This window comes from Phoenix dactylifera, chromosome 10 (genome assembly GCF_051530095.1).
Source record: "Phoenix dactylifera cultivar Ajwa chromosome 10, Ajwa_hap1_PhDact_Kaust_v1.1, whole genome shotgun sequence".
NCBI classification, from domain to species: domain Eukaryota; kingdom Viridiplantae; phylum Streptophyta; class Magnoliopsida; order Arecales; family Arecaceae; genus Phoenix; species Phoenix dactylifera.
This window is the reverse complement of record NC_143199.1, coordinates 17,015,649-17,040,904: the sequence shown is the minus strand read 5'-3', so window position 1 is coordinate 17,040,904 and position 25,256 is coordinate 17,015,649. Positions and strand designations below refer to the sequence as shown.

Here is a 25,256-nt window from a genome sequence, read left to right as displayed (position 1 = left end):
TTTTTGAACTTTTCAATAATTTTAAGTCTAATTTGATTTTTTTGGTATTTTTTGAATTTTTTTGATGTTTCTATAATCTCGAGTTAACCTAAATGAAGTCGATACAATATGCGGCACATAGAGTCCAGAAAATATGTGGCCGCTGCTTCATCAAAATCTCTGCAGCGGCCTTATATTGTGGCCCATTATCAGTAATGATCTGCACGACATTCTTTTCTTCTACCTGATCAATCACCTCCTTCATTAGTTTGAGAATGTACGCAGCGTCGCGGACCTAATCATAAGCTAATGCTCCGTCTGGCAGGACCGATCCAACCATCACACATCACCGTCAATCCATATATAGACCACTTGCCTTTATAGGAGGCAATCCATTTTTTTTAGCTCCTTATTACTGTCAAAAAGCTCACCATAGATGTCCTTCGGGCCTGAAAAATATAAACCAGGACCGGCAGCCTGTATAGCGGAAATAGCAGATCTATAGTACATATAATCTGCCACATTCACTAGGATGTAGCTGAAATGGAACTAGGATACAATAGCTTGCCATATATCCTTCTTCAGCATTGTGTCAATCCTTTGCTACTTCGAATCTCTGCTGGAGAAGGCATGCGAATCAAACCATGGATTTTTGCGCCCGGTGAAATCTCTCTGGATGACTTCTTTTTGTTACCAAAAGCCTCTAGCACAGATGCTATTTCGTCACCGCCTCTACTGATGGCCTTCTTGACTAAGGGGGTCCTCCTAAACTCTGAATCTGCCCTGCTACTCATAGAACCGAAGTCCAACTCATAGTACGAGGACCTAAATTGAGTTCTATGCCTGGCCACCTCATCCGGTTGTCACTAATCATCCAGGCTCGCCTGCATGGCAATTTGGATCCGTGCCTCCTCGTCATTTGAAGCGAACGTCTCCTCTGACTCCTTAAAGTGATAGAAAGGTGGTTCTGAAGGGGTGGAGCCTGTAGGTTCTATAAAGAGCCATCAAACTTCTCTAACGTACTTGACTGGGCATTAGAAGGTGCTGGTTGTGCCCATCAAGACTTCATGGCTACATATTATTTTTCTTTTGTAGATGAGACCTCCCATGATGGGATTTGTGGCCCTCCTAGCGCCAATCTATTGCCATTGAGGACCGGCCTATCCCAGGCGCCGAATGGGAGAGGTGTTGGATGTTGGATGGCTCGACAATCAACTGCTCGGTTTGTGCAGGGTTGCACCTCGAGGTGGATGCTTGTAGCCGGGGTCCTGGTCCACGATCGTGCTCCGACCTGAAACGGCAAAGACGAAGAATTCTTCTTGCCAAAATGTGTCCAGTAAGGGACCCTCCAATGCTTAAGTTAGGGCGACACTCAGGAACAGAGGAGGTTCTCGAAGGTCTATTAGGACACCTAAGAACTTAACTAAAAGATCCCAGAGAAAGTGGATTGTATAGGCAAAGACGAGAGCCTATCGGCCTAGAATTCAAATATGTGGGTCGGCTAAGATTAGCAGACCTTCGCACGTTCCGACAATTAGGCGAGGGTGTTTCGCACACAGATCACATCCTGCCCATTTGGCTAGCGTGATCTCAGATGCCGCTCAAGATTTCGGCCAAGGTGCCTTCAAATTCAACTGTGCCCTTCTGGAAATGGCATGTAGTGGGCTCTAATTGGTGGTCCATAGGCTTCATGGCAAGCTTTGGTTGGCCAACCCTTCGCATAATTCCTGGTCAATTCTGAGGCATATCAGCATGCAACAAAAAGTGATAAATATCTTTTGCTCCAACTAATAAGGCAAGAAGGTGACACCCTTCTACTCCCCGCCCTTTCGTTTTACATCACCATCCCTCCACCATTGTCACCACCTCAAACCATTACCTACCTTATTTCTTTTGCTCCCACCACACTCTTATCTATGCCCTAATCATCCACTACCCATTGTCCCAGACACTAACAGTCCTCTCCCATGCTCCATCAAAACTCAAGCTCCATGCTGACCTCTAACACCAACTCAACCCTTGTGCCCCATCTTATCCCTAATGCCTAAGCAAAGGATGAGAGCAACAACCATAGAATGAGAGCAAGATTGACAAATGCCTATCGGTCCTACACGGTGACCCCTTGAACTACCTAGTGGAATGCCTAGGCAGCAAAGCAGGTGCCTAGATCTAAGTCCCTAAAAAAATGATAAATAGCCTTGTATGGTCAAATTATCACAAATATATATATATATATATAGTTCTTAGAAAAGACTTGCAGAAACATCATATTCATAAATGGTTGGTTATTAACAAAGAAGGTATAGTTCAGGTGAGTACTGTACCAAGCCTATGTCTCCACAAATTATAGCAGAAAAACAAACAAACATAACTTTGTTTGGATCTATGAAGGCAGCAAAAGTAAACAAGACTATATATCTTGAAAAAACTGTAGTATAAGCATGATAACTGTTTGTTGCAGAAATAAAATGATGATAACAACATAACCACCAAAATTTTCTATTAATTCATATGTTATCAAACAAAGTAAGCAGTGGAAAATATTCAATTAGTACAATGAGTTTGCACAACTACGCAAAAGTTCATACTCATAAATGACAAGCATATCAACAAACAACCAAACAAATCTAATAGCTAACAGTGTATAGAATAGACCTACATTTTTCTGAGAGCACAGATGGAGAAGTAATCCCAGAGATTTAAAATCTGTTGCAACTGAACCTCATTCAACAAGACAGCCTAAAAAAACAAAAAGAATAACAAGAAGAGCCAATATAACTTATCTTTAAAAAAAATAAAAAAGAAATGCATATTCAACGATGAATCTTCAGATGGCTATTGCAATGTGAAAAGGAACAAACCAAGGTAGATAGCTCTGCAGTAACATCATATTGAGGCACACCATCAAGCTTTCCAGATTTGTTTGCCTATACAGGCAAGCACATTATACTGAATATAAGCATTTCTTGTATGGACAAGTTCAAAAATGCAAGAAGAAATTATAAATTTGTAATTAAAGGAAGAAAAGTAGATCTAACCAAATGATAAAGCAAATATTACAGTAATAGGGCAAAAAAGGAAACATCAAAATGTTAATAATTTAGCATACCTGCAGAAAAACTTTAACCTCAAATGGATGTATTATATAATCACATCTCTCGGACTCAAACTTCAAAATACCGCATAGCTGCGGGTCAGTAGGATCATTAATACCAGGCAAGTTTTGGGTTTCCTCTAACAAGTTACAGTAAAGTATGACATTTGATATTTCAACAGTCTTGTCAACTTGGCCGCCTCTTGATTTCCCCATTGAGGACCTGAAAACAAAAAAGTAAATAAATAACTAAATTAGAGAGGACCAAAGCTAACTGTATGCGGAGAAAGTTAAGCATGTCGTCTACAAAGCATTCCAACAAAGAAAAAGCAAAATATCCTTTCTGCAATTACAGAGGAACTCATAAATCTGATAACACAAATAAGAGAGTAACCATTAATTGATAATTGATACATACAAACAAGAACTTAGATGCATGTGTGCTACTTCTTTTAAGGCTTTATATATGAACTAAACAATCAACTATAAGTTCTTAGACTTCCAGTAAATGAAGAATGAAAGGACTTAAATCTTTTCTAGGTATGTATGCACATATGTACGTACATACATGCATATATACATACCAACGCATGTAAATACATACATACACACATACATATATAGCAATTAAGTCATAAAATTTAGTTCTAAACGCCCATACAATTCTATCAAATTCTAAATTATTAAATTAGCAATTAAAGTGGTATCCTTGACTTAAAGTTGAAGTTCATTTAATAACAAGAGAAATGGGAGTCCTACCAACTCTTTCTACCCACATTTCCATGATAAAAAAAATATAGGTTTCTCCAACCATATGTAAAACAAAGTAAATTCAGTTACATCAGGCTAAGATCTCAAATTTTGAAAAGTTAAAAGGATAGGATTTAGCATTTTATAGACAAGATCTGAATCAAAACAGATGTGTAGAAACATATGTACAGTTCATAAAAGAGTAGCTGCATAAGAAAATGATGAAGTGAAATTGATGCATATGTATCTTGACCAATAAACTGCCGGACTGATTAGAAGCTAAAGGTAGAAGTCAAAAGCCTCCAGCCATCAGAAGCAATCACTCTTTAGTTGGCCTTCCTTTAACTCAAGGAAAATTGATGAATCCTGACGGCCAATGTTTCTAAGTATTGTGATAGGACAGGTAAATAAACCGCCTGCACGCTAAACTTCCACTAAAAATAAGAAGCACTAAATACATGGAAGTCAAGCCAAATTTGACAACCAATAGAACTTCTGTCACATCCAAGTAAAGACATTGGAGATGGTAAAATGAAGTAGGAGGTCTTATCCTTCTTCCATATAAGGTTATAAACTCACCCAGTAAAACTCTGCTTCCATGTATCTGTCATTACTGTAAGACTCGAAAATCTTAAGCCAAATATAAAATTTTCCTGGAATGGAATCACCAAAATTAGTAACTTGATAGAGATAAAAAAAATAGGTAACATGTTCAGCTGCCAAAAAAAAAAATAAACTAAATGAAAGGAAAAGAAAACAGTAATGAAGAAGCTGGAGTTATCTTTATTTATTCCCAAACAAGGCCATCATCAAAACACACAAACAAGGTTCGCCAGACCAACCGTACCGACGTACCAGTAAACACCGGTACCGGTATGGTACCGGTTCGGCACCGGTTCGGAACCGGTACCGAACCGGAGATGTGCTCGTCCACAGCCGCGCGCGCGCGGACGTAAAAAACAAAAAAAACAACACATCGCGAACGCATTAAGTGCCACAGAGTGGCATCGGCCGATTCCCTGCTAGGGAATCGGCCGCGGGTGCGGTTCCGACGTGGGGAATCACACCGCTAGCGCGTCCACGCGCTATTCCCAAAAAAAAAAATCTACGTGTCCGCATCCGCGCGTTAAGTGGCCCACGCCGGCTCCAGCCCGCATAGGCGCTCCTCCCCGCGCGCGGGGCGCGCTTCCCCGCACTTGAGCGCGCGAGGAAAAAGTAATTGGGCCAGTGCGAACCGGCCTGGTTCCCACCGGTGCGAACCGACTTGTACCGGTGCAAACCGGGCCGGTTCGCATCTGACCCAGTTTGCACCGGTACAAGTACGGAACCAACCGATTTCGACTCGCTTTTATACGTTGTACCGTACCGGTGCACGTCGGCACCGGTTCGGTACAAGTTGAAGCTGAACCGACCGGAACATACCTTGCACACAAACTTATATACATATGCATATACTCGTGATCTTCAATATGACCATCTGAAGTTGCCATCAGGCAGGGTGTGATGGGAGACACTGATAGCAAAGTTGAGGTTGATAGGGGATGGCGCAGAGGTGCAAGGTCCAAGGAGTGAGGGTGAAGAGAACTACTCCCACTTTCCCCTCACATCTGGTGATGGCAACAATGGAGGACAATGACTTGATGGGGCTTCCTTAGTAAGGGCATAGTGTTGGGGGAAAAAATGTCCGCTAATAAGCACTAGAAAATTTGGTGGATAGGAAAGCAGTTAGAGCATTGGAGGGAGACCAGCATGTGGTGGGGCTGCTAGGGCAGGCCATCAAGTCATTTGGGAGATCTTGTGGTAGCATGGCCAGAAGAAAGCTGACAGTGGTAGGACCCAAGGACATAGCCAAGATATATTTAGTAATTCTCAGGACACTGGAACAAGAAAACTAGAAGAAAAAAACTGAAAGTGACGAATGATGAGCTGATTGTCACCTAAAAATGCAAGAGACTTTAATAATGACTAGAGTGGCATATTTTGAAGGGAAAAGTAATTATTTCATGTCAATTTTGAAAATGTCAAAAATTCTACCACCCTAGATTTCTAATAGTTCAAGCAGATCCATGGCTTCGTTGAGTCATCTCAAAGTGGGTGATTATATAACATAAATACAAAAAGTACAAAGTCAAAACATCATATTGCGAAGCATAAAACTAAACCAAATAAAATTTAAAAAATGAGAGGAAATACATACTTTATGTTAATGATTCAATGTCAATGATAGACCATCCAAATTGGAGATCCATACTGTTTATCATGACCTACACCAATGAAAAGCCCTAGAAACCACCATGTTTTCTTGATCTCTAACCTATGCATAATTTGGGTGCAAAGTGAATGGTTTTGCTGATATGAGACCATGGTATGCCGAACCGGTCCGGCCAGCTACCGGTACGCCGGAGCCGTGGAAACCGGTACAGGCCGGTTCCGTGCCGGAGACGAAGAAGATGAAGAGAAAAAGAGAGAGCGCAGGGAAGAGAGAGAGGGAGACCACCTGTGGCCGCCATCGAAGAGCCACGGAGGAGCGGTGGCAGCTGGTGGGGGGGCGGAGCCCGGCGGGGGGCGGGGGAACCCACGGGGGCGCGGCGGAGGCCGAGGCTTTTTAATTTGGGGGTTTTAAGTGAAGTCAGCATGTCGGTTACCGACTTCACTTAAAATCCCCAAATTAAAAAGCCGCAACCGCGTCCCCTATTTCGAAAGAAACAGGGGACGCGGCCGCGGCCTTGGCCTCCGCCGTGTCCCCGCAGGTTCCCCCGTCCTCCGCCGCACTCCGCCGCCCCCTACCGGCCTCCGCCACGCTCCGCCGCCCCCCACCGGCCTCCGCCGCCTCTCCACGGCTCTCCGATGGCGGCTATAGGTGGTCTCCCTCCTTCTCTTCCCCGCGCTCTTCCTCGTTCTCTTCTTCCCCGGTTCCGACGGAGAAGAGCTTTCCGGTTCGTACCGCCCAATTTCGGTATGAACCAAAACCGTACCGGTCCGGTAGGCAACCGATACGCCTACTGGATCCGGTACGGCGGACCTTGTATGAGACCATGTTTTGCTAGGATCTAAGCACCAAAATCAATTGATATTCAGTCCTTACAAAGTGGATTTTCAATTTAAATACTCTATCAGGTATTATAGCACACCAGTAAAGGGACAAACAACCATTTTTGCATCCATATAATGCGTATGTCAGATACCTCCAAAACATATATTCTTCTAATTATATGTGCTTTTCCAAGTGAAAATTATGATCAGTGTGTGGATATTCGATTTTGATGCCCTAACATTGATTTTCGAATTCCAGAGTTTTCACCAATGATTTACGTAAAGCATGTCATCCAATTCAAAAATATTCAATAATAATTACACATTTAATGAATATGAAAGTGTTAAAACATGAATGAGTTTTTCATTCTATTGTTGAGTTACAAAGTTGAACAATTGACATGACAACTCTGATCCAATAACCACTAAAACAAGTAGCTAGAGCCAGAACTTTAGTGAGAGATCCAAAACTCGTTATAACCCAGAGAACACTCCTTATAGGATGAGCATACAAGACTACGCCGCCGCTTGGTTAAAGGGATGGGCTGATATACCACCTAATATCTATGAGAGACATCGCCACTCAACGAGATTTTAAATATTAGTATGTATGTTGTACTTTAAATATATGTAATTGATTATAGCATTTTATATTTTATATTTTACTAATTGATTTTAGATATTTTATATTACTTCTTCTAGCATGCAACATCTCACTAATCATTTTATGTTTTGCATCACTCTAAAACATCAAGAGGCATCATTTAGGATGTATCAAAATCATAGAAACATCAAAAAACATCAAAAAACATCAAATTGTACTTACAACCATTGAAAAATTAAAAAAAAATGATTACTAATAATTCAAACTTTAAAAATATTGGAAAAAAAATTGGCATGCTAGTTCGGAACCGGCATGCCATTTCATACCATGTGTCCTGGTACCAGTTTGGCGGACCTCAATTTATATCATAATGATTCAAGCCTTCCACCACCTACTAGGAGCGCCAATGGAGCTCTTGGAGCATCAAAGGCTTCAAATCTATTTGACAATCTATATTGAATTAAGCATTAAGTTATATTTCTCTAGTAATTTTGTTGGAGCTTCACTAGCTTACCCGATCCTCACATAACATGGGCTATAAGCTAATTGGCCACTAAGTTAGTCTTAAGTTGCTTAAACGTCAAGTTTCTCGATCCATAAATTACTTGGTCACCAAATTATTTGGCTACCCATCATTTTAATTAGGGTAGACCATGATCTGCCAATCCGGACCGTACCAACCGATTCGGCCCGGGACGGACCGATCCGGCCTAGAACCGATACCCGGACAACGTGAAAACTGGTTTTAGCTGTTTTCGAGCTAGTACCGATTGGTACGCATGCATACCGGCTGCATACCGATCTCGTTCTAGCCCGTACCGATGCGAACCGGCCGGTTTGTACCAGTACCAATTTTTTTTTAATCATAGCGCGTGTGCTGTGGATTTTAAACCACAGCATGCGCGCTGTGGTGTCAAAGCGCGTGGCCCGCCCTCGGGGCAGAGCGCCCCGCACGGGCGCGCGCGATTCCACCACGCGCAAGCGCGATTCCCCATGCTGGGAACCGCCCCACGCGGGCGCGGGCCAGTTCATCCGCGCGGGGGGCAGGCCAGTTCATCCGCGCAGGGCAGCGCGCCCGCACGCTACCCCACGCGGGTCATAAATGTCATAGAGTGGCATTTAATGCCATTCTCTGGCCTTTTATCTAACCGCGTCCGCGCGTGGACATGCCATTTTGTGGCCTTTTATCTAACCGCGTCCGCGCGCGGATGTGAACCGAAAAAAGGGGGGGCAGGAGACCAGTTCGTACCGGACCGGTAGGCCTATCGGTACCGATTCAGCGTAACTTGGGGTAGACTATATATTGAATATGAGACAACATAATAGTCTTAAGTAGTAAGCTCTATGACATTTAACTGAGAAAGTGTTTTCTTTGGCCGGAGCTGGCTTCATATACATTGCCTTGTCTCCTCTCTCTCTCTCTACATCCCCCTTAATATTGCTTTCTTCTTCTGTCTATTTCCTTTGCTTTTGCTCTCTTCTTCTCTCTATTTCCTTTGCTTTTGCCCTTTTCTCCTCAACAAATCTTCTCTTTAATCAGCAAAACTCTATGAAAACATTCTCATGAACCTTATGAACAATTTCTCAAGAACCAAACCTATCCTCTAAACTCTAGGGCAAACCAAGGTTTGAAATCTATATAGGGTGCTAAGCAGCCATTAACCCCCTCTCACCTCCCAACATTCTAAATCTACCCTTAAATGCAAATATGAGGCACAAAAGATCTGTCACTCTGTCAAGAACTCCACCCCCCCCCCCAACCCAAACCCTTCTCTTCCATTTTGATATCTATGTGAATGTAAACAATAAAGTCCGCACTCTTTTAAACTATTGCTAATCATTTTCCCCACACCATTCCCATTTACAAGCTTTTTTAATTGTAATTCCCATAAGGAAACAATTCATTATGGATGTTTAGTAAAGCGCTTCTTCATATCTTTAAATGGAAATCATTAACATAAAAAAGAAATATGATTACGGATGACTAAAGAAAATCTAAATACATATGGCATACCAAAATCATCTCCTTCGTATTATTGTGCCTCCATCAATACTTTTCTGTCTTTCTTACACCAACTCCCTCTCGCTAGCATGCACTTTTGCTCATTGACATATGGTTTCCATACCAGTAGTTCATGTTGTGAGAAATAAGAAAAATATAGACTAATATTAGCATTCTTTTTTCAAAATAGGTGTTTTAACTTTACAAAATTAATACTTTTTTCCTTGGTTTATGCAGCTCCTAATTGTGCATTTCTTTTAGACTTAATAATAAAGAAAAACTATTGTTGCATATTATTTTATGATAATAAATCAATCGAATAAAATTTACCAGTTCGGTCTGGTACAACAAATATATTTTTTATCAAATATTGTCATTTTTTTCTTCAAAATAAAATGCTACAGAGATTTTTTTAATAGAGGCCATTGTTTGGTGCAACAATAAAAGGCTTGGGCTGACAAGGGCGATGGCACGAGATCGAGTCCTCGGGCAGCCACTTTGTAAAAAAAAATGGTCTCTCCCCAGTTGACCTCTCCCAAGACCTCGGACTGTCAGGACCATAACTAGGTAATGACCTATTCATTATTATTTCATAAATCAGTTCCTTTGGCCTGCTAAGGATAAATTTGTAGCTCTGACCTTGAAGTTCAACATGGGGATACGTAATTAGTTTGTCATTAAAAACTAAGGGGAAAGCGAAAACATCAGCAACGTTGGTACCTTCTCCAATTGTGTGCCACTCAAAAATCAATTAAAGATGCAGTTGTTTGATTAGATCATCTTAAGTATATTCATCACATCCAATAAAGGTTTCCAACTAACAGCATTGGGCAAATTGTAAGAGTTTTCCAACAAACTTCGAAAGTGAGCTGATTTAAAGGTCAGTGGGCTTGCTTCTAGGTCTTGGTTCTAACATAATATCAAATTTTTTAGACTCAAAAGAGGGAATTTAAAGGTTTGTCAACCCTAAAGGATGAATTTTGATGATTATAAAACACTTGAGTTCAAGGTCCGCCGTACCGGTACCGATCGGCGTACCGGTGGCGGCCCGAACCGGTCCCGTACCGGTTCTCCAACAATAACCGGTACCGGATTCCACGCTGATCCAGTACCGGTCCCAGACCGGACCGGTACGTACCGGCCCGGTATGGCAGACCATACTTGAGTTAATGTTGCGTACTAATGATGTTGGCTTGATTGTGAAGATCTATAAGTCAAGAAAAATCAGAAGAAATGAAGCACTACAAAATTTTTATCCTTAACCCTTCAAAAACACTTTATTGGATATATTCTAAAAGGAAAATGACCTTAATCTAATCCATGAAGATCAAAGAAAAAGTCTAAAGAACTCTATATGGGACACTTGAGTCGACCCCTAAGCAAAAAGGACAAGTTTGAGTCAACTCTGGCACGTTTTCTTCAAGTGGCACAGTCAATGAGTCGACCCCCGCAAGACGTGAGTTGACTCTTGCATGGTTCAAATTAAACAGAGAACTTTTACCGCCTGAGACAAGATTTAATGAGTTGACCCTTGCCTCTAATGAGTCGACTCCAAACATTGAAGAGTCGACTCTTATGTTTGAAGAGTCGACCCCAGCTCAGTCCCAGCGTTGGTCAGAATGATTGTTTAAATGAGTCGATCCTTGCTTCTAATGAGTCGACCCCCGACATTGATGAGTCGACTCTTTCCCTTGCTTCTAATGAGTCGACCCCCAACGTTGATGAGTCAACCCTTATGTTTGAAGAGTCGACCCCAACGTTGATGAGTCAACCCTTATGTTTGAAGAGTCGACCCCAACGTTGGTCAGAAAGATTATTTGATGAGTCGACCCTTGTATTTGAAGAGGCGACCCATGAAGAAGATGAGTCGACCCTTAAGTTTAAAGAGTCGACCCTTTGAAGTTACAGCAGCAAGAGCCGTCTCAATATATTGAAGTGCCGACCCAAGATAAACATGAGTCGACCCCTGTACAGCTGGCACCACAGTGGAAACCTTGTAACAAATTTTGTCCTTTTCTGTAACAGAAAAGATTCCTATCAGAACGGCAAGAAAGGAATTTGAATCCCTCTGAAGAACTTGTCTATAAATTCAAGGGAACCTCAGAAAGGAAAGAGAATAAGGGAGAGATACATTCAATTAAGCAAAGAAGATTCCACAAGAAGAAGAATCAAAAAGAGAAGGAAAAAGCAAAAAGTTCATCATCCTCACCGGCATTCTTCAAAAACTTGCTTCTGTGAGAAAATCAGTCAAAGCTTCTCATCTATTGCGTCAAGAAGAGTTAGTGCTCAGCATTGGGATTCTCATCAACAGCCAACCTCTTCATCGGCTTCAGCATTGCTTCTATTGATTCATTCTATATTTTCTGAAGCTTTAGTTTTCTGGTTACAGCAATCATTTATTTGGATTACTTGTTGCTGTAACAGTTTCATCATCTAAAACTTGTAAAAGCACTTCCAAGCCTTAATTGGAAGTTGCTGAATCAGGAGAATTCAGCAAAGAAAAAATTTTTGGTTGGTTTATCTGAAAATCAACTAGGTTGTTTGTGAGCCCGAAAAACAGCGTAAAGATTCTTGGTTGGTTGCCTGGAAAAACCAACTGAATTGTTTGTGAGCCCGAAAAACAAACGGTGATAGATTATCGATTGGTTGCCTGGGAAAACCAACTGGGTTCTGATTGTGAGCCCGAAAAACATTCAGGTTGTAATCTGCTAGATTATAGTGAAGTCTCAAGCTTGGCTTGGAGAGTGGATGTATGTGCTTGGAGTGCACCGAACCAATATAAATCTCTGTGTTTGTGTGTGGCTTGTCTCTCTCTCTACCGCATTCTTCTAACTATTTTCCTCACCTTACATACTGCATTATTTGTGCTGTTTTAATTCCGCTGCTAGATCTCTGAGTTTGCCAAAGTATTTTAGTGGTTTCATAAGTCATTTAGTTCATTATTTTTTAAAAGACCCAATTCACCCCCCCTCTTGGGCTGCACCTCTGGGCAACAAGGTCTTTAATTGGTGATGAAATAGGCATAGCTCTTCCATTTGACCTGCCTGTTTAACTAGCCTGCCAACTGGGTCTCCTTCGCATATCCCCCAGATTAGAACAAGATTCTTAATTTTGTAAATTTGAAATTTACTCAAAGTATAATTTTCTAAAATTAGAACTTGAGAACATCTGAGACTACAATTTCAGTTTCACAAAGACCCAAACCACTATTTGCAATCATATTTTTCTACTTACAAAACCATGAAATATATCCAAGAAATACTAAAATACGATAAAACTCATAAATGCAAATATATGGTGGATGAATTTCTAACATATAGATTAGTATAAATAGCAGTCAAATAAAAGAATGCAAAATTTTCAGCAAGGAGAACAGATATAATTGAGAAGATGTGACCAGCATCATTACAAGCTAATGGGCAATGGAATTATCTAACACCTACTGATTTATCTCATTTAATCCAATGTGAAAGTAAACATTTGATCTGAATCCTTTTGATTTTCTTAACTCTATTCCACATAATTTTAGCAAATTTCAGCTTATGGTTGTCACAATTCTCAGGATGTCAGATACTTGTTTCACAGCTTGGCCACAGAACAGGGAACGGAAGAAAGGCAGACATGTCCTTGGGTTAAATCGTAGCTGACAATGAATTATGAAAGGATGTATTCTGAAAAGCATACATATTGCAGATTTAAGAAATCAATAACATATTCTATTTCCAAGCTTTTGAAAGGAATGAAATACTGCCGATCACACAAGAAGACTTAGGTTGACAATTGGAAGTTCTAGGAGATATATATGAGCATAGTTACAAAAAAATAACTATAGGAATAAAAGAAAGGAATCAATGAAAAAATTCCCTGGAGAGAAAAGATACATATTACAAATGCAAGAGCTGCATAAGAAAGTGTAGAATCAGTACCTGATTATTATGAGAATCAATGTATACAATATGAACATTCTGTATTGAAACTTGGATGCTGTCAAGAATCTGTATGCAAATATGTCAATCAGAGCAGCATTTCTACAACTACTTGATCATAATCCAGAACTTGTTTCACCAAGTACTTAATTTATCATAATTCAGAATTTGCTAATCTTAGAGACTTAGCTAGTCAAACTTATGCACCTTTGCAGAAATATACGAAATAAATGACTGGCCAGCCTGATTGTCTGGAAAGAAAAATGACAAGTCAACAGTTTGCCAGAAAATAATAAAAACTCACAAAACATAGAGAACACTATTTCGATAAAGAACTTTAAATATATTTAAGGATGCACCTGCAACCACATTAGATTACACAAACCATTCATCCTACTATAACATCTAAAAATGCAAAATTTATTAAAGGCACAGAAGTATACCACGAAATAACATAGAAAGAGTAGACATCAACACATGATTACAATGATTAATAATGGGAATAAAACACAAATACAGCAAGTAAGCGTAAGGTTCTGTTAAGGTTCTGTACAAGATGGTAAGTATGCACATGCAGCCATGCTCATGGATATACATACCAGAGATGAAAAGTACAAGACATCAGGAAGGACATGTCCAGCTATTTTGATTGTGCTACTTACTAATTCATCTAAGTTGAGATTTTGGGTCCTTTTGTCCCTCACTGCAAATTACATGCCACTAACAACAATGAAGCTTCTATGATGAGTACAAGCTTCTACTGCAATAAAACTTTCTTTTGTTACAAAATATAAGCAATATATATATATATATGAAAGGACTAGCAGCAGGGTTTTAAAACTCAGTTTCGGTCCCTTGCTGTCAAGAAGCTCACCGTAGATGTCTTTTGGGCCTGGAGAGTCTACATCGGAACCAACAGCCTGTATGGAGGAAATAGCAGACTTGTAGTACGTATTGTCTGCCACATTCGCTGGGATGTTGCTGAAATGAAACCAGCATCCAATAGCTCGCCACATATCCTTCTTCAGCATTGAGTCAACCCTCTGCTGCTTTTAATCTCTGCCGAAAATGGCATGCAAATCTAAATCATGGATTGCTGCTCCTGGTAGAATCTCTCTGGATGACTTATTTTTGCTACCTAATGCACCTAGCATAGATGCAATCCGGCCACCACCTCTGCTGACGCCCTTCCTGACTAAGGAGGTCCTCGTGAACTCTAGATCTGCCCTATTGCTCGCAAAATCAGAGCCCGACTCGTAGAACGAAGGCCCAAATCGAGCCCTATGCTGTGCCCCCTCGTCATCTGGAGCATACACCTCCTCTGACTCCCTAGAGGTGTTCCACCTCCGCTTTCTTCTTGACAGCTCTCTCCTTCGCTACTTTGAAATCAGCGAGGTGCTTCTCCATCAACAGCCAAACCTCCAATCGGCATTGGCGGCATATAGATACATCGCGGTAACCACCAGCTAAATGTTGCTTCAACCTGATTATCCCTCCTCCTCTTAACTCTGTTTTGCACCAGTGCACTACCACTGGTACCGGCCCTCGAGCTGTGTAGCATGCTCCCAGCCAATATCACACTCTAGATCCTTTTTTCTTAATGGCTCCGGATCGATCAAGTACACCAGTTTATTAATTATTTAAAATTAACAAAATATTAATACGAGGACGATAATTTTTTATTACCTCAAAAAAATACATCTGATTTATCTAATACATAATTATATTTTTTATCTTTTATTTATTTTTATATTTTTAATATTTTCTATTTTAAAAAAATGTTTATATATGATAAATTCGAAAAAAAAAAGATTTCTACCTCAGAAATTACTTCTGAATTATGTAATACATACTACTATTTTTCATACTTCTTGATAATAATTATATATTTTAAATTATTTTTTATATTTAAAACTAATTTCTAAATATTAATAATTTAAAAAATTAATTTCAACTCAAACCCAAGTAGAACACAATAATGAATGCTATATATATTTTTCTAGGCTCTCGAACATGCATAAAAAGTTTTTATTTTTTATTTTTTTCAAATTTAGGCCTATGCTACTATGTGCATAATCGCATCAAAACTTGAATGAATGGACACCAAATTTTTATATAAAGTAGCTTGCATAGCCCTAAATACATTTCTAATTTAAGATGTTTTTATTTTTCAAAAAATTATCTTTTTTAACAGAAAACATATTTATAGTTTCTAAAAAATATCTATAATCCAAAAATTAAAACTTTTTATGTCAACATATACATAGTCCATAGATCTACAATATATAAAAAACTCTAGCCCAAATTGAAAAATTTGGCATGATCTCCTCTTATTTTTGCAATTTTTGAGCTATATTTTCAAGATCCTACAAAAAAAAGGAAGGAAGAAGATAGCGAAAAAGAAGCACACCTTATTTATCCTTGAATCTTCCTTCCGATAGCCTAAATCAGTGTTGTAGATTTTTTGGAAAGAAAAAAAGAAGGTCCTGAATCTACTCCTGGTCGTTGGGAAGGCCTTCTCGGGCCTTCCCCTTCAAGGGCGTTTGGCTTTTAAAGCCAACGCCACGCCATAGCACCCGCTATGGCAATGACTGCCACAGCCCCATAGTGGGGCCCCAGATCCAATGTGAACCGGTCGTTTCGCACCGAATCCGAGTCAAAACGGACATAACCGTTCGGTTCTAACCGATTCCAGCCAGCTCCGGCCACATCCAATCAGGTTCCGGCCCTAGGCCAGAGCCATTTTCCATTGGAGAACTGACCCGGTCAAAGAGCGGGTCGGCTCGGTTCGGGCTGAACCGGCTGATACAGCTCGGTTCGGCAACCCTTGCATCTAGGACCTAAACTACTTTACCCAATATGCCTGAAAAGAGTTGCTCCTAACATCATAAGAATAGATATGTAGAGGTAAAAAACTAAAAGCTTAAACAAACTATAAGAGGTCTACTTTAGAAAGACATCAGAAAAAATATTTGATGATGTGATAACCATACATATAGATCACTTTTTCCACCTAATTATCAGATATTTCTTTACCATTACTAATGGGTTTATCTCGCTTGGAATTGAAATTTTGAGGCTGCAGAATAGTTCTGCTTAACTTATTCAAAGAAATCAAGAAGTTTAACCGATAAACAATCAATGGTGCTAAAATACAAAACCTACACACTAATCATTGAAACAAGGAGGGAAATAAGATGGAATAGTATCATCCAATAAGTATAAAATTTCACTTGGAATTGAAATTTTGAGGCTGCAGAATAGCTCTGCTTAACTTATTCAAAGAAATCAAGAAGTTTAACCGATAAACAATCAATGGTGCTAAAATACAAACCTGCATAATAATCATTGAAACAAGGAGGGAAATAAGATGGAATAGTATCATCCAATAAGTATAAAATTTCATTTTCCAAATACTGCAACTTGATAACACCATTTCTACTACCAGCAGAAATCACAAATCAAATGACTGGATAAACTCACCGCATACTCGCTTTGAAAATTTTCCCAATTCTACTGCATTAAGTTTTGCCATTTTGCCAGCTAACTCCCTTTTTCCCACTGAATCTGAAGTCCACTATATGGGAAAGTAATAAAAATCCTTATCATAATCAAGCAAAATCATCATTTGGTTATCAGTTTAAATATTTCAGATCACATAAACAAAAATCTGATCATTATATAGATAATGTACATGCCATAAATATACCTCATTATCATCTCGCTGGCAGGCACATATGTAGACATCTTCCAACACAACTATAATAGGGTCCCATCCCAGCTTTTTCCAAGGAATTTTGATGCTCAACTTCCCGATTTGTCCTGTCATAATTGGAAAAGAAACTTAGCTACTTTTAAAAATAGGTATCAGTTTATCAAGAACTAGGAGAAAAAATAAAAAATAAAGTACATGAAAGAGCTTATCCATACTTTTGGAATCTTGAAAGTCCAAAAAATAAATAGTATTCAATATCTGAACTAGATCGGTGCACTAGTTCATGTTTTAAAGAAAAAATAATAAGACTTTCAAAGCAAGGTAATTCCATACTTCATGAGCAAGTGAATTATGCCAGAAACGAAAACAATAATAGGGACTTAGCATGGTTCCGAAGATGGAGGCAAAAAGGGAAGAAAGAGAGAATGCCACCACTCTTACTCCCTCCAAAGTACATAGAGAGAATGACAGAAAGGGAAGAAAGATAAACACGAGCCATCTCTAGAAAAAGGATTAATATTCGAGCCCTTATTCCATTGATGTATAAACCGTGAATTCCAGTATGCCACATGAAAATGCTGCTGGAAACACAGAGTCAAAGTACCTGATGGTGTTGGACTAGCTAGGTGGATCACTTTTTGTTCAAACCATACAGGGGTCCACAAGCTACAAGGCTTAGATAAAGTCAGAAACATGAATTGCTCTTACATTTGTCATGCATGAATTATTAGAAAAGTACTCACTGACCATTCTTTTGTCTGCTCATATTTATTTTTCTAAAATTTAAAAAAAAAAAACTCATACCATGTTGAGCTTATCTGTTCATTCCTATGATTAGATGATGTAATCTTGTAGGCAAGATCTAAATATATGTTTCAAATGGCATGGCATTGGTTATTTCTGCATGAGCAACTTCAGTGTAAGATATGTGCCTCCCACTAGAAAGTAGAAACAACCTCTCCAGTGCATTAACCATTCTCCAGTGCATTAACCATTTCCTTGAAGCATTGCTTCAAGGGACCAAAGGGACTAAGCTTCAAAAAAACCCTTTTTTAATCAAGGATTGAAGTGTTGCCAGTGTAAGATGGCATGAATACACACATAACCCAATGCCTTACTAGTACAAAGGAAAGCCATGTGATAGTTCAGGTGTGTTAACATGTGCCAATGCCTGGGAAGAACTAATATAGCATGGCACTAAAAACCTTTTTTCCAAAGAATGAGATAAGACAATGGTTCTCTAAGAACTAGCACACAATGTTAATATTGAAAGAAGTATAACAAGGGGCAATTTTAATAGAGTAGCAAATTGAGGGATTTGGAAGTACATCAAACATTGCAGATAAATGCAAGCATATCATAATAGAATAAAATAAGAATTTGTAAAAATAAGAATAATTTGTATAACGTTAACAAATGAACGATTGACTGGATTATGATTAGCATGTATATGAGTAGTGGTACTAAATATACAAATATGGATAGTGACACAAATGTAACAAGAGCAAGAACAAGAACAAGAAAAAGAAATATGGCCGATTAACAAATATCTAATCTGATCATCAAGTATGAGAAGCTAACAAAGTTAAACAGCTTGATAATAGTACCATTCTTCAGCGCAAAAGGCAGCTGCAGATAGTCAAAGGCTTCAAGTATTAGCTCTACTTTCTCCAATAATATTTGTTCTGCAAAATGACCCAAATAATGTAAGTTTATCAATAGGAAGAAACAGAAAAATCATCAGAGCTGATCCTGATACTGTCACCGAAAGTCGTATTCTGTGAGAGGATAAATTTAAATCATACGATGGATAATCTTGTGAAGTTGTCAAGATCGTTATTGGAACAACAACCAATCCAATGTACATAATGTCCCACCAAGACTGTTCATCGAGGAAGAGAGGAAGTAAGGACGATTCGAGAGCAATACGGTGGTAGAACTTGGACGATTCAGTCTAAAACGAAGGAGGAGATGCAAAGCGAGCGGAAAAGGAGAAGATTGTAAAAGTCGGAAAGAGTAGTAGACTAGGAAGAAAGGATTTCACCGTTCCAGATGCCGATTTTGAGCTGATCTTTTTGGATGCCTTTCACGTAGCGGCCGAGATAGCCGGCGAGCACCTGGCTGACAACTCCTTCGAACATGGCTGGCTGAAGAAGAGGGTATAACCCTAGCCCCTCTCTCGCTATAGAGGTCTTCAGAACAAGATTAACATGGCAGAGTTTGAGAGAGCGAGAGAGAGGGTAGTGCTCTGCCGTTCCCAGTTAGGTTTTGGCTTCCGGTTATTTACGAAGCGCCTCGAAGGGCCGTGAGGAGCCCCACAAAAGGATTTTTATCCCTTCGGCGGAACAGCGGAGAGGAGAGACGGCAGTGGGCCAAGAAACCGCGGAAGAGAGAGAGGGGCTCCGGTTCTAATTTTATTGAAGGTCCGGATGGGGTCGAAACGACGGGAACCGCCGGTCTACCGAGTCCATCCGCACGCCTCTCAAAGGGAAGCGGGGAGTGCGATCAAATGGTCTTGCGCTCACGAAAGTGTTACCCCTACGTTCTGTTAAATTTTTTTTTTGGTAGTTGCTTAGCGGTCCAAAGTTAGACTCGTTATAATGAATAGTCGCTATTGACTATTCTATTAATAAACATCCATCAATATTTAAAATGTCATAAGATGACCAAAATATTTCTGACCTTTTTTCTTTTCCGTTGTTCCTCCTATGCTTCTGTGTTCATTTGAACGAACCCTATTCAAACTTCACCGATTCCAGCCCTCGTTTCGTCCCCAATGTTCGTATCCTAATCCTCTCTTCGGATGGAAAAAATTCCATAAAAATATCGCCCGATTCCGCTTGATTTTACACCCCGGTTTCAAACCCTAGAACTGCAAACCACTTCCCAACGGTACTCGATCTTCCTCTTTTCCCCTGTTAAGCCGTTCGCCTTTTGGAAAAGTAGAACCTTTCCGACCCGATTCTGAGGAGCAAGGAGCTATTTTCTGTCCGGCCTCGGAGTTGACCTTCGAACCGACTTCGCCCTGTTCGTTTGTAGCAGAAGCTTAGGTGGACATTGGTCTCTACAACCTTTCCCGAGACGTCTCTGCATTCCTTCAACAGGTTTGTCACCACATATTTTCTCGAATAATTTATTTGAACACGAACGTGATATGTAGTATTGTACGGCATTCCAGATAGTTGTTGGAATGGTTAGGATTTCACATATTTAATGAACAAAGAGGTTGTGGTAGCACATTTGAGATATTTGTTGTGGAAAAATTTTTCTATTCCGTGCTAATTGTGTTATTTGTTTTAGTTTTAGGATGATTTATTTTCCGTTGATATTATTAAAATATAATTTGTAACTATATTTGTGATGCAGAAATCTAAGATGGCCCCAAAGCAGAGTACCGGCAAAAAATCCTATGTTGGCCCGAGTAATATGGTTAATGGAAGGTGTTATTTCACCCACTTTGTAAATTTTATGATCACCCTAATCCCGTGCATGTCTGATGAACAGAAGGATAGAATACGTGGCACTTCATTTGGGCACATGCTAGGTCTACCATATATAAAATAGAGTAGGCCTGTCTTAGACACATTGCTCTCCCTTTGGGATAATGTTGAGGAGGGTTTTTGGTTTGGTAAGGTTATAGTGCCTTTTGTAGGGACTGATTTCGCACTAATCCTTGGTTTGAGTGCTACGGGTGATGAGGTGCAACTGCATAGGAAGGGGGGGTTACGTCTGACCTCATAACTCGATTTTTGATGGTGACCACCAGAAAGCCAGTAGAGATACAATTAAAAATAGATTACAAATCCTTGTCGGTAAGAGCAGTCGACAAGATGTGAAGGATTTTACAAAATTATGAGTTATTTATCTTTTTGGGACTATCCTCTTCCCAACCGTACGCTACTATGTCCCTAAGACATTATGTTCATATGTTGATGATTTAGACCGCTTAGGTTCGTATAGTTGGGGTCTTGCCGTTTTCTCTTTTCTTCGGCAGCAAATACCTAGTCTAGCCGATAGTGTGAAGACTAGAACAACACAGGCCAAGGATATGGTAGATACATGGATGGCTGCACGGTCGCCCTGGTGGTAAGCATCAGAAGATGTTTTTTTTTTAAATTTCATTGTTACGATATATATATTTAGATGTAATTTGATGTTTACAATGCATTTTTGGCAGGTATGTGCTGTTGAGCATGCTAACAGCATTGTCGGAAGGCACCGGCCACCATTCATGTATCCACGTCTCGTATGCTGGAACAACACCCCATTCCCCCGCAAGATGGACGTGATTGCGGATGTTATGAAAAATTTAAAACTATTTGAGGTTTGAATGTTGAATTCTTACATTGGAAATATTTTAACTTTTACGTAAAATTAACTGTTCCCTCACTTTAGGTTATTGAGAAGCTAGAACCAAGAGAGGAGGAGTTGCACCTGATGGTGTGCGTGCAGAGGGCTAAGCATGAATTTCAGAAAATTTTATGCGGACAAAACGGGTTAAAATTTTAACCCAAAACATGCTTGATATTTTAGATATTTTGACTCTGGTACCAGTCGAAAACAGTCTTCAACTGCACATCACATGTGGCCGCGGGCTCAGTCCCAATACATAGGGTGATACCCGCGTGTGCCTATCAAAGCACTCATCACATGAGCCCCCGGGTGGAGAGCCATGCTTCGTCACACGATCACGCGTGAGAGTTTCCGGAAATCGGATAGTCTCCACTAATCCTTTGCTTTGACACCAAATATCACAAAGCCCTCAGATCCCGAGGATTGTGTGATTCAAATAAATATGCATAAATCACAACTTCTTGTGATTTGAAGATTGAGATCATATCTCAACCGTAAAAGAGATCAGATCTCTTACCTTTAGAAGGGGGTTCCTTCAAGGATGCTTCGCAGCCGCACAAGCATCCGGCCTCGATGACTCGTCCACGCGAGGTTCCGGAATAATCAGCTTCCCGGGGAGTGCTAGCTCGCAGGAAAGCAGAAGGATTGCTGTAAGGGAGAAGAAGGAAGAAGATGGACCTTCATAGCTCAAGAACTCCTTCTTGGGCTTTCACCTTCAGAGCTTCTCTCTCTAGAATTTAGATTGGATTTATTATCCTTCATAAGCAAGAGGGGTGGCCTATTTATAGGCCAAGGAGAGAGAAAAGGTGTCCCATGAGGTGTCCTGCCAGGACACATGTCACACATGCAAGGGGCGAGGTGTCGTGCAATGAAAAAAATGGCTTACATGCAAAGGGGGTGAGGTGGCCTGGAGGGCGATGTCATGGATGACCTCATGAGGCAGATGAGGTCATGGATGACATCAGGAGGAGTGTGAGGTGTCCAGGCCCGCCACATATCACACATGCAAGCATATTCACGGTCGGGATGTGGGTCCCACATACAGTATTGGGTCCCATAAATGCAGGACGTGGGTCCCACATACAGTATGAGGTCCCACCTAAGCAGGACGTGGGTCCCACATACAGTATGTGGGTCCCACAAAGGAAAGGGAGTCCTAGTCATACTAGGATCATAATTGATTTCAATCCAATTTGACTCAAGCCAAATCTGATTTGGTTGGGGCATATTAGACATTTTCACTAAACCAATTTTGGTGTTAATTACAGTTTTACCTATTTCAAATCATATTTGAATTTGGTCAACCCAATCTCTATTACTCAATCAAATTGAGTCTAATCAGTGATCCAATCACCAATTAACTTCTCCAAGCAACAATTGCTTAGGGCAATCAGTCAATCACATTGACTATTTTACCTCTAGACGATTCTCAATCGTCAATCAGCCATTTGATCAATTCAGAAACTTCTAAGCGTGTGACCTCACAGGTTCGAACCTAAGCCGGTAGTACAAGAACACTTCCTGCGCTAATCGAAGTAACCATCTAGCAATGGGACCCGATGACCGGATAAGCCAAATAGATGCAAAGCAACATTCTAGAACCTTTTGGACAATGGTTATCGTATAATTCCTCCTCTTGACCACAAATGCCCAAGACGGGTTAAGAGTCTATCAACTCTAAAACTATCCATCCAGAAATGTGTTTCAATTCAATAAGTCAAGTGATAGTGATTTGACTTTTCCTGACCAGGGTACTACTTATTTGAAAACACAAGGCATTCATGCTTATTTCTAAGGGAGGTCAATCCCATCTTGATATGCAACTGACTACCACAAGTACTTGACTGGACCCAGAAACCTTCCGTCGCTGGATTAGAAATCCAAGTAGTCCAGCACCAAAATACAGTGAGTTGCTTGCAAACCACCAGTTGCAATCTCAGGTCTAAAGGATACATATATCCATATCCACTCGGAACAACTCTTGATAAGAGAGAGTCCGTCAATTGGTCATGTTCAGTGAACGTACACTACCATTCACCTGTATACCATACTAGTATCTCTATACTCTTTGGTTTGGAAGACAACCAACAAATATGATACACAATGACCTACGCCTGGTATACTATCGTCCTGTTAATAGTATATCATACGGTCATGAACATTTAAGGACTTGTGTGACAAAATCATATTTCATTACACAAAGCAGTCCTAAGAACTTCATCACATCAGGAGTTCAAGAAGATGTACTGGTAATGAATAAATACCAAATAACATTTATTAATTTTATTGATTCATTTACAATTACAATCATCGAATGATTGGTTTTAGGACACAATTCCCAACAGCACCTTCTCTCGCAAGGAAGGCCATAATTACTACGGCCTGTTGAGAGAGAGGCGTACGGACTTAGAACAGCAACAATCCGTGCATATCGGAACTCAGGTATTACCAGCTTACTGTGACATAGCATTTTCGAACACAGTTAAAAGCACTTTTGATTTGGCATGCACTTTTCACTTGCCGGCACATAGTTCAAGTATGCACACATGGTTGTATGCTTACAGTTTGTTCAATTCATACACCACATTCATTATTGTGTGGTTTTAGATTCCGTCATCCAGCCAAAGTAATCGACATCCACTGCGGGGCCTTCACACATGTATCACAGTGCTTGAGACATGTTTGCTACAACATGACTTTAGTTTACCAGACCCTCATCCTATTGGGGATGTCGAGAATACCCGCATAGAACAGCTCGATAAGAGGATGTCGACAATAGAGAAGGTCCTACGAGATAAGGGCCTTCTGGTTGATGACAAACCTGGGGAGCGGGCTACAGTTCCCGATGAGGTAAGCATGCTTCCTCTGCATAAGGTCTGACAAATTAACTATCAATTCTAGTATGAATCGACTTGCTTGATTTGAATATGATCTTCCTTAGTTACGTGAAGGAGCATACTACAGTTGCTCCACCTATTCACGACGATGCTCTTCAGAAAGATCATATGCAGTATAGTGCTGATTCGGTGGAAGTATGTAATTTTTTGGTACGTAGTATTCACAGTTTTTAGAATGGTAGTATAAATCGTCTTCAAATGCATTTTCTTATCAGGTTATTTGGTCCACTGATGCTGAAGCTAAGAAGAAAGCTGGAGCTCCGAGCTCATATGTGTTCTCCTTATGCAAGCATGTGAAGCTGGGAGCACACAAGCGCAAGCCATCGGAGAAAGCGAAGGCCATATCACAGCAGCTAAAGACTTATAAAAGGGCTAAAAAAAGGTCAAAGTTGCCCAAATAGGTGAGGTTTGTATGGGAATTACTATTGAAACTGAGGATTCGCCCGCTCGGTCAACCAACATATTCAACCCACCGACAAGTTCATTAATGGAGCTCCAAAAATCTGCTCCAACATGGGAGGAAACCTCCCCCCCGGAGTATAGAAATATTGTCTCGTCCATATGTGTTTATGTATCCATATTAAATTTGCTAAGTCTATATAGTTAAGTTTCCTAACCAAAATTTTTGTCTTCACCATTTATTCAACTTAGCATATAGTGTCGTCCATTAAAGTTAACGATCTTGAGAGAGTGGCACTGAAACGTAGCTATCATGGGAAGGGGATAGGTATACTCCCTATTTACTATGAAGAAGCTATTAAATTCTTCCTTGAAGAACATGAGTTTGGGTAAGTTAATTATATTAACTTACCGTTTTTCACAATTATCGCATTGAAAGTTGCTTAAACATTTGAATTATGTAGGAATATAATATGGGAGGACGAAGATCGTACCAAACCTGCA

At 40.1% G+C, this 25,256-nt stretch overlaps 1 protein-coding gene across 3 annotated transcripts in view; it reads right to left on the bottom strand.

The window, feature by feature from the left end:
• Positions 1-19,487, bottom strand: part of LOC103723626 (vacuolar protein sorting-associated protein, putative (DUF1162)) — a 111,282-nt gene extending 91,795 nt beyond the window's left edge. For all 3 annotated transcript variants that reach the window (XM_088705439.2, XM_039117452.3, XM_008814589.6), the window contains exons 1-10: positions 19,148-19,487; positions 18,711-18,788; positions 17,098-17,210; positions 16,872-16,965; positions 13,596-13,639; positions 13,389-13,457; positions 4,403-4,476; positions 3,089-3,296; positions 2,841-2,906; positions 2,639-2,718 (exon numbers count right to left, since the gene is read on the bottom strand). In XM_088705439.2, the coding sequence (XP_088561565.2) occupies positions 2,639-2,718; positions 2,841-2,906; positions 3,089-3,296; positions 4,403-4,476; positions 13,389-13,457; positions 13,596-13,639; positions 16,872-16,965; positions 17,098-17,210; positions 18,711-18,788; positions 19,148-19,244 (923 nt within the window). In that variant the 5' untranslated portion in view covers positions 19,245-19,487. The remainder of the gene's footprint in view (positions 1-2,638; positions 2,719-2,840; positions 2,907-3,088; positions 3,297-4,402; positions 4,477-13,388; positions 13,458-13,595; positions 13,640-16,871; positions 16,966-17,097; positions 17,211-18,710; positions 18,789-19,147) is intronic.
• Positions 19,488-25,256: the final 5,769 nt, after the last annotated feature.